Source organism: Anas platyrhynchos, chromosome 2 (genome assembly GCF_047663525.1).
Source record: "Anas platyrhynchos isolate ZD024472 breed Pekin duck chromosome 2, IASCAAS_PekinDuck_T2T, whole genome shotgun sequence".
In the NCBI taxonomy this organism is placed as follows: domain Eukaryota; kingdom Metazoa; phylum Chordata; class Aves; order Anseriformes; family Anatidae; genus Anas; species Anas platyrhynchos.
This window is the reverse complement of record NC_092588.1, coordinates 131,481,569-131,491,952: the sequence shown is the minus strand read 5'-3', so window position 1 is coordinate 131,491,952 and position 10,384 is coordinate 131,481,569. Positions and strand designations below refer to the sequence as shown.

The 10,384-nt window shown below is 38.4% G+C and overlaps 1 protein-coding gene across 1 annotated transcript; it reads right to left on the bottom strand.

Annotated features, from left to right (window-relative positions):
- Positions 1 to 4,218: 4,218 nt before the first annotated feature.
- On the bottom strand, positions 4,219 to 7,735 carry NDUFA4 (NDUFA4 mitochondrial complex associated). The gene is made up of 4 exons (XM_027450852.3): positions 7,575 to 7,735; positions 6,862 to 6,950; positions 6,464 to 6,524; positions 4,219 to 4,434 (listed from the first exon to the last, which is right to left on the bottom strand). Exons 1-4 carry the CDS (start codon positions 7,614 to 7,616, stop codon positions 4,378 to 4,380), a joined length of 249 nt encoding a protein of 82 aa, XP_027306653.1. The 5' UTR covers positions 7,617 to 7,735; the 3' UTR covers positions 4,219 to 4,377.
- Positions 7,736 to 10,384: the final 2,649 nt, after the last annotated feature.

Sequence of the window (10,384 nt, the reverse complement as noted above, 5' to 3'; positions counted from 1 at the left end):
AAAGCATTGCCAATAGTCATGAATATTACCAGTAGAATTTTTATTCTCCTTTGTAATGTATGCATTGCTATATGTTAATAAACTATTTTCTGATCATTTTCAGAACTTGCTATCTCTTGCAGTATGTGCCAGTCTTATATCAGTTCCAGTAGCTTATGAATTTCAGGTAAATGCTGATAGCAAACTATCAAAAGTTTGAATGCATTGTTCTTGCTTTGACTTGCATACTTAAGTTCTCATTTCACATTATCTAAGTGATACTGATTTTAACTGAACTCAAAAGCAAGTAGGAAGAAAAAATAGAGCAAGTAAAATGTGATCTCAGGTTCTTCTGCTAGTAACTGTGATAATAATATTAACTTAGAAAGTCTAAAAATTACTTCTTAGTTTCTTTTTAATTTTTAAATTTTATATAAAACTTTTAAAAATGAGAAGGAAGCAAAAAAAAAAACAACTTTTCTTCACTGAACACACACAAGCATCACTTTTCAGAAAGTGGTTCTGAAATACTGCCTTCTGGCTCCAATGAGAAACAAACTAAAGCTGTTCTTCATAAACTGAAATTTTAATTTGCAGATTGTAGCATAGATTACTGGATTTATTTTTTATTATTATTATTCACACTGGTGTAGTAGAAAGAAAAGCTCTTCATTTCCTTGACTTACAGTTCATTCACAAGTACCTTCTAAATGACTTAAAAAATGTAAGCAAAAGCCTGATGTTGTACTTACTAAGAAAGTAATAAGATTTACCAATCACAAATAACAATATTTTGAAATGCTTAAAAAACAACAACAAAAACAAAGTCCATCCAAGCTGGATGGCACTAGATTAACACACATTTGGGAAACATGCTGTCATAGTGGTATCCAGAGACAAACTCTTAAGAAGCTTAAAGATCAGAGGAAAAGATTAGATGCTTCGGGCTTCATAGGAACTTCTTGTGACTAAATGCTGATGCCAAGACCACTTCTACAATGAAGTGGATGGATCTTGTCTCATAAGTGAAAGCATGAAATTAACCAACTCCAGGATTTCAAAAGAGGGGACCAAAGAGTAAGCTTTTCCATTAAATAGTATTAAAAAAACAAACAAACAAGCAACAACAACAAAAACCTATCACTTGTGACAAAGATACAAAAAAAATGTTGTTTTTGTTTGTTTAAGTTCTCACAGATCTGTGCTTCCTTTGCACTGCAGGAAGAGTTTTCTAGCTTATACAGTAACTTCCATTGTAAGGCTGGTTTTATCATTAATAAGTAGAAAAAATATCTGTATGCACATGCAAATATCTGTAACTTTTTTTTTCAATAAATCTTTCTCTGTTCTAAATATCTTTTTAAAATTCCTGTAATAAGCTTTCAGCCTTTCTTTCTGACACAGTATTACAGTCCAATCAAAATTAAACACACATTTGCTTAGTTTTAAAGGTCATTCAATAGTCATGCACCAAACTAACTTTAAAGGTAAAGCAGATCTGAAATGTATTTCCTTGGATGACATTTGGCTAGAAATCCTATGCAAAATTTAAATGAATCTTTTAATATCAAGTACACTATTCTAATTTCTTTCAGGCCATTGGTTATTTTATGCTCATGAGTAATGTAAATTGTACTTATTGACTGTACTAAAAATATAATAAAAGGAAATACATTATGACATGCTGTATGGAATATGTGTTCATGTGCAAAAAAAATGGAAAACTGTAATTCTTTCTGTCCTAGGTGGGCAGAATTTATTTCAGATTTGATCACCCAGCTGCTTATCAGGATCACTGATGAGGAGCTGCAGAATTACTGTGTTAACAGAAATCTGACAGTGACAGGCAACCTGCTGTATGCCGAGAATAATGGACACATCTTCTGTGCGTGGCTCATTAACAAGACACACAGGCCAGGTCTACACTGATCACTGTGAAAAAATTGACCACAAACAGCAGCACAGCAGATGTATCAATCTCTGTTGAAATGTAGGACAGCAGAATATCAGTCTCTTTCAGATAATGTGACATTTGCCCAAGCAAAATTACATGCCACTGTGTTAATGAAGGAACCCAATTTTCTTGCTAATGATGGGATGTAGTGATTTCTTAAAAGTTAATAGCCAACGATGAACATTAGTAGCTAATAGAGTACAGGGGAAAAAGAAAAGAGTACTGAAACCCAAACTGGAATTGTTTCTTCATGCTTTCTTCAGGGAATACGATCTTCGCCTTCATGAAGGAGAAAAAGGCAGTTTTAAATAAGATGGCTGAGCATTCTAATGCAGACAGAATATTGCCAAATTGTGAAAACGGTTCCCTTCCATTCTCACTCCACACAACACAAACACACACACAAACAAAACAAACAAACAAAGAAACAAACAAACAAACAAAAAAACGCTTGCTACTTATAGGCCACAACCACAACCAAGCAATTACAAACTAAGCCTAAGCATGAAGTCTGGTTTTACATGGAATAAGTATTTCATCTGTCCACAGGAGAAACTCATGATGGCTAAAGGTAAGCACAAGTTTAAGCCCTTGCATGACTGGAATTTTAATAAAAACAATACACACAAAATAAAAAAAAAAAAAAAGAGAGAGAGAGGGATGATTTTAAAATCATTTGAGGTAATAGTAACATTACAGAATTCAATTACTCTGACAGATCTATCAATGTATAAATAAATCAGAAAATATATATAAAAAAAACAATGGAACTTTTTTTAGATGAACAATGCATGTTGTCGTAGCACCAATATGAAGAAACATAGGATGCAAAATTGAATTAATTGCCTCTTTGTTCTCTAGTCAATCCATATTTAAAGCTTTAAACAGCTTAAATACTTCTGTTAAATAGATTTAAGGACAATTTACTTTTTCTTAAGTGGATTTATTAGTAAAAACCTGAAGCTTATATTCTCTTCCGCTGTGACCAAAAAAGCCTCTCCTTTCACCTTAATAGGAACCAGGTTTATTTCCTGGATATTAGTTTTCCCAAACCTTTACATAAACTATCTACATTTCAACACTACAGTATTAAAATCCAACAGGATTGCCAACTAGGAAGTTCTTAAAGCACTTCCTATTTTTAAATGCGACATACTTTTAAAAATGAAGAACAACTGTTGCAACAGAATGTTCTATTTTTTAACAATATTTAAGGTTATATAACAATCTTAGTCACTTACACCTTGCTCACCACTGCAAACATAACACTTATACTCCTTCGTACACTATGAGAGCATCTCAGATAAGCAAACAAAAACTGAAACCAACATGTAACAAAAAGGTATATAACAAAAAAGAAAAGTCTAAATCAGTATCAGATAAACCACATCCAACTGATTGCTAAGATTTTCCGTATAAAATCTGAAATTTTAAAATTCAGAAAAATTTTTCACTGCTTAGTTTCTTTGAATCTGCACTTAATATTTATACTAATGGCTATGGTTATCTGGTTATCTCCATTCTCAGTAGAGTTCACTTTAAGAGAACTTGAAATTTAACAAGATAGGAACAGCTGTTTTACATTCAGTCATCAAAAATTACATCCTTGATTCAGGGAAATACCAGCTGTCTACAGAAAAGCAAATAACCTACCATAAACAAGACATGCAAAGATTCTTTCTTCCTGCCTTTCCAAATCAAGGGTCAGCTAAAATATGAGGACATGCCCTTTCTGAAAGATAATTTCTGTTCTTCTATGTAAATTGTAATTACTTCTTGAATTTGGTGCCCTGTTCTGCTGATCGTACGCTTTACAACCTCGAAAGGCATGATCCACAGGACATCTCGATTAGGTTCCTAGAATTTTCTCTTTACTATTCAAAATTGGCTTCTTGTTTATTAACAAACTATGTCAAAACAAAACACCAGTCCCCAGAAGAACTTGGCTTTTGTTTTCATGAACATACGGCAACATCTGTTGGTTCCCCATTCAACAATGTCTTCCTAGCATTTACTTGTCTGCTACCAAAACTTCTTATAGCTGTAACTTGAAAAATGTAGGTGCAATTAAAAATATAGTGTTTATATTCTTAAGTTCTTGCAGTTTGCTATGCTGCATGAACATGCAATCACTTAAGTCAACAGACTGCGTATAAAGCGTGTCAAGACTTCACTTTCTTATAGAGCAAATTCAAATCAGCTTTTGCTTACTATTGGACTCACTGCACAATTGTTAATGTCTGGATGTCCTAATTTTGAGAAATTAAAGCAAACAGAAGACACTCCAAGTTTCAGACATTTATTAAACCCCACCAAAACACTTCCGAACAGGTGATCAAGTGCAGTGTGAGGCAAGTTTGAATGTTTCCTGGATGATAAAGCATAACTGTGCGGACGGCTTCCGGAAGACCTTTCTGTGCGGCTTGTGGAGATGATCGTGCTCCTTAGAAGTCAGGGCGGTCCTTTTTGAACTTACTGTAGTCTACGTTGACCGAGTAGAACTACGGAAGAGAGGAAAAGAAACGAATCTTGATTAGAATTAGAAGCTTGATATGATAACGTTTCCACAGAAAGTATCATTTGCCATCATATTTATTATAAAACATGCATCATTTGAACTCACATCAGGAAACTGAAATCATAGTTTGAGTCTGTGCAATAGAGAATTTGAGAATAATAAGTAAAAAAAAGAAAAAAAAAACTTTCAAGAGCAGTAACTTTTTATGTTATCTTCATTCTGCATACACTATTATAAACTTTGAGATGAGGCAGTGCTGGTGTCTACAACTGAAGAAAAACATGAAGAAACTCTTCTTTGATCCCCAGACTTTAAAGTCTATACACAAGAAGTCCTGACAGTACTGCTGGTTTACCCTTTTTGCCCCAAATCTGTGTTCCTATATAATGAAGACAACATCTAATTTGTAATAAATAAGTAGCACAAAGGATAGTAAATGTGAACATTTACAATAGCACTGCTAAAGCCAAATTTGGTTTAAGTAAATGCATCTACAACTTCAAGATGTAACAACAAAGAAGGAAGCTAAGGACAGATCCTTCTGCACACTCAATTTACATTAACAAAGTTGCATACCGCTGCAAGCCATTCAGAACAGTCCAGATAGTCACTGAGGACAATGAATAGACTAAAGGTATATTTGGCATCCAGCCTGATTTGATTGCAAGCACATGATGCTATAGTTATTCCTTAGAAAGAAAAAAAAGGAAAGGAAACTAGAATGTATGGATTAGTTTGACTACTTTTAGTCAAGGCCAAACTCGATTTTATTTAACTTCTTCATATGAAGAAAAAAAAAAGCCCAGAGCTGAGAGTGGAATTAAGATTGCTTTAACACATTCAAATTACAGCTTTCTGTGCAACTCACACAGCAATCATCACTCCTTCAACTCTTCTCTTTTGAAATATTGACTTCCTCAGCCTTTCCAAAGAGAAGAAAGTTTACAAAACAAATGCAATTTCATCAAAAGCTGCAACTTGCTGTTTTATCAGAGCTTTTTACATAACAGTCACCAACAATTCAGAACTTTTGCCTTTTCATTTCCCACAGTACAGTCTTGGAAAAAAAAAAAATCCACAGTGATACACAAACCCAAATATGGTAAACCCTGAGGTTGTGTTTGTATGCTAGGACAGACTGAGAATGCCACAGAAGGCATGCACTCTTTAAAAGAATTCATGCTGTGCACAACATTGAATTTGCCTTTCTTAGATATTTAAGAAAGGCAACATTCCAGAAACAGCAATGAAAATGAATATGTTCTTCTTGGCCTCCTCTTAAGGGAACTGCAACATTTTATTCTGGGGTGTGTTTTTTTTGCTTATTTAAATGATTGGCATACTAAGACACTTGACACTGAAACTGTTTGTTTGCTTTTTTAGTTGTTTGTGGATAGTCTTAAAACCATCCTCAACAGAAATCTTAAGTAGAAGAACCCCATTTTACTAAACTACCATCTGCTTTACACATCTTTCCATGCTTTCTCATTAGTTCAATGAAATATCTTGAATATTACTTAAAGAACCATTCTCCTGCATCTATTACTTACAGACAATTGTTTTCAAGCAACTGGCTGTAGAACTGAATTAGCATTTATGTTAAACACTGACATTATCCTGCTTTGCTTCCCACAGTTAGAGGTCAGTAGTTTAGAACTTAGAAAGTTTTAGTTCAAAACTTAAAATGCTTTATTCTTCTCCCTGTACTTTATCTCTCTGAGCATTATGTGCTAGTATAGTCTTCCACTGGCATATAATACCTTTCTTAGAGAGTAATAGATATCTAACAGCTTCTGTACAGCGACTCCTTCTGGCCCATTAACAACCAATTCTAAGAAAGTTTTAAATCTCAAACAGCTCCCTCTGCTCTGACTTCTGAAGATAAATGTATTTCCTCTGCTGCATGACATATGTCATTTAGACCGTTACTTTCTAATATATCCAAATGTTCTAAAGCAGTAAGCTATGCTTTTGGTATGATGTTTCCTAAAAATCTGTGGTTTTTGTTTTACCTTGTACTGGTCACTGGGAGCCAGTTTATTCCACGGTTCTGGATTATTTTTCTTGTCCCAGCTATTGAGAAACATACAAGATATTAGACCAAGTTGAGAAAAATCACAGTACTTTCAGAACAAATAAAATTTGTACATATATTAGGGTTATTAGGCCATAAATGGTCATCTATCTTAATAAGTTTCTCCAGAGAAAGATAGTCCTTTGTCAGGAGTCTGTAAACATGGTAGGGTAATCATACAATCAAATCTCTAAATCCAAGAGAACCCTACAAATTTGTCGCCAATAATAATGGAGCTATATATTAAGAGCTCCAGAAGCATAAAAACAAAGGCAGTGAAGCTTACTTTAATATAAGCATTAAGAAAACTAACACCGTGGATTGTTTTATACATACCAGACATCTGGGTTGAATATCGCCAAACGCATGACATACAGGGCTGCGCCAACGCCTCCCGATCCAATGATCAAAAACAGAGGGATCAACTGCAACAAGAAATGCTTCAAATGACATACTGCAATACAACCAAATAGTGTTATTACATTTCTGGTTACAGCAATGACAAATGAAAGAACGAGCTCCCACGTTTTGTGGCCCCCTAAAACCTTGACACAAGCTCCCTGTGTGCTGGGGCTTGAGAGAAGCGTCGCTGGGGTTTGACGTGGCTGCGGTTTGAGAACAACAATTACCTGCAGTGACAAAGACACGGAGAAAATGCTGCTACATCCGCAGCCACCAGTACAATGCAGCAGCACATTTCTCAGAATCCACTGCCCGCTCCTTCACAACAGCCCCGCCATTTGCACCCCCGGTGGTAACATAAGAAAAAGGGGCCGAGGGTTAAGGAGAAGGACACCCGAGAGGAATGGCAGCGACACCTCGGGATTTGCAGCTCCAGGTCCTTGCACAGCCGAGAAAAAAAGCGGCGCGGCCGCCGCTCACCGAGCAGCAGCGGGGCGCGCAGAGGCCGGCAACCCGGGCACAGCGCTGAGGCGGCAAGGAGACGAGAGGACATGGAGGGAGAAAGGCGAGAACATGGAGGGGGGGAAGGAGAGGCGAGGCGGGCAGCGGCGGAGCTCAGCAGGGGTCCCCGCCCGGCCGGTACTCACGCTGGGGTGCTTCTTGGCGTGGGTGACCATAAGGCGGAACATGGCGGCAGCTGGCGCGCGTCCCCTCTCCCTGCCCGGCTCCGCAGCTCGCCCTCCCCGCCCCGCCGCCGAGGCCCAATGTCACCGAGGCCCCCGGGCGGCAGGTGCCCGCCGCCGCAGCCCGGATGTAGCGGCTCCGCCGTTCGCCTGCTCGCAGCCCGCCGCCGCCGGCCCCGCCGCGCCGCCCCGAGCCCTGAGCCCGCCCCGCGCCCCTCGCCTCAGCGCGGCCCCCGGCCCGCCGGGCAGCGCCGTCCCGGGGGGCTGCAGGCACCTGCCCGGGCACCCCGCGGACCACCCGCCCCCGCTGGGCTCGGCCCGAGGGGCGAGCGGCGCCTGCGCCTGCGAGGGTGCGAGCTCAGCAGTGCCCCTGATGTGCGATTTGTTTCACGAAAAGTTATCCGAGGAATGAGATCCTTGGCGCCCAGGCGTTAAGGGTTGTGTGCTAGGCGGAGGAACTATCAGTGTTCCTCAGACCTGAGGAAAACAGTGCCTTTCCTAGCCTAGGAGCAGAGTAACCTAACACAAATGCCAGTGGCTGGGGTGAATGAGCATTAAAGTGAGCAATAAAATGGCAGAGAATAAATATATGTAAGCAGACGTGCTTTATTTCACTTCCTACTTCCACAGGCTGGCTTCTGCATCTCCTCAAGAACTGTTTTGGATCGTTCCAGTCACAACAAGTTCTGAAAATCCCTGGTGCCTTGCTTGTCATCCAATTATCCAACCTTTTTCAATTTGCCAGAGCCCATTTAATCTAGTTAACAGATAACTGCACTAGACAAAATGCTGGCAGCCGGCCACGGCCGGCAACTTGTGCAGATACACTTGACAAGTCATTGCATGGTTGCAGATTGCAGCTGCGTTGTGCTACCTGATAAAGTTAACTCTTCTATTTGGTGCAGTGCATCCCATCACTTGTCTCCCTGATCTGTTTCTGAGCTGGTAAATAGAAAGGGCTATATGTACAGTGCTCCAAGATTTCGTTAACCATTTCAATCTATACTGTAAGGAGGAGGGTATTTTTCTAGGTTTTCCAAATGAAAAGATGGACTTCTCCATGCGGTTAAAAGTAATGGAAATAATAGCGCCACTGCTGTTTCTTGTACATCAGAGGAATCCCTGGAACCTGCAAGGTTATGCTGCTCACCCCTTAGTATGGTAGTTCAGTTCTCCACAGAAAATACCAGTTGTGCCTAAGCAGCTGCAGAATAACTGGAAGAGACCAGAGGCCAGGTAGATAGCCACTAGTTATACGGGGCTGCTAAGCAAACTTGCCTCACATTACAAACCTGCTGTATTCTGTGCAGCTGCTCTAAGGCTGAGGGACAGAAACTTTGAGTAGGGAAGACCATCAGGGGTACACTGTTTCCACTAGGCACATCTCAGGCACCTGTTTTTAGGAAATATGCAAGGTTTTTTACATGCTTCTCAAGATATTTTTTTTTTCTATGATTTATAACTTTGCTGGGTTTTCTTGCTTTTACAATTTTAAACAGAGGCATAGTACCTGATCAATTTGCAAAATTTGTCATGCATTTTATGGGCTTTCATAAATTTTAAGCATTGTGTCCATAGCTTTCATTGCCTGGGCCAGTACAGCTCAGCTGGTTCATTGTTCGTATAGATATCTTGTCATTTATGTTACATTTGTATTATATTTATTTACTTGGATTATTGCATTCAATTAATAATTTTGCAGACGAAAAGAAGTAAAGCCTGAAAACGAGCAGAAAACAGAATTTTTCGTTGTAATTTTAGCAACTGTGAGTTAATGTTCTAATAGTACAGCCAGGATAAGCCTTGGTAAAAATGAAGTTTCACAATTGCTTGTCTTGGTGAAATTCTGCGTATAAACACAAGCAACCTCAAAGGTGTCTTGATGGTTCCTGTAAATACCTACGTAGTTGCCACGTTTAGGTGCTAGAACTGCACTGTAAGCAGTTATATGTATGTGTGTGTGTATAGGCACGTGCTAATTTATAGTAAAGATGCCATTATATTTGTCTTACAATTTTCTGTTACACATCAAGAACCCATCCACTCCCTTAAAGAGGAAGTAAATGGTAAAATTCTCTAACTTTATTTAGCACGCTCTTATCTGTCGCTTATCTACTCGATATGAAATGTAAACACATTTATTTCCTCTTAAGGTTTGGTGTCTGTGTGTTCACAGCTGCCAATTAAATTTATGATGTTTTAGTTAGACTAGTCACTTCTTTTATTCTGAGTAAAGTTATTTTTGTGTACGTTTCCACTGTCTAAACAAGTGAATCCATAAATCCTTCAGGTATTTCGGCAAGGTTTTGTGATGAACTGGTCCATTAAGAGCTAAGGGGCTAGATTTGCAGTAGTGCTCAGCACTGCTGAAAATCGAGTCCTCGGGTTATTCTGGTTCTTTATCATTTGTTTTTCCCCCTTTTCTTTTGTTCTCCTGTACAGCCTTACTCATGCTTTCTGTCTATCACTTGTCCGCCTCAGATTGCTATTGTATCTTGTTCCTATCCTCAGGCTTAGGCTCATTTAAGCTTTCGGTTTCAGAAGCTTTTCTTCTTTTCCAGATGCTTTTGTATTCTGAGGCCTTCCTGTTTCTAAAGACCTTGTTTCCTAAACTTTACCTGTTATTATGAATCATATATACACAGATTTCTACTGTATTTAACATGAGTTATGGCTTCATTGTATATATATATATATACATACATATGTATATATATATTATTATTTTATATATATGTATATATATATACACACACACATATATACACACACAC

What these genes read in the sequence shown, in the direction of transcription:
- NDUFA4 (XM_027450852.3), bottom strand. Translation starts at nt 7,616, where the DNA reads ATGTTCCGCCTTATGGTCACCCACGCCAAGAAGCACCCCAGC. An exon ending in ACGCCAAGAAGCACCCCAGC is followed by an intron (nt 6,951 to 7,574) that starts GTGAGTACCGGC and finishes TTCTTGTTGCAG; the next exon opens with TTGATCCCTCTGTTTTTGAT. An exon ending in CTCCCAGTGACCAGTACAAG is followed by an intron (nt 4,435 to 6,463) that starts GTAAAACAAAAA and finishes TCTCTTCCGTAG; the next exon opens with TTCTACTCGGTCAACGTAGA.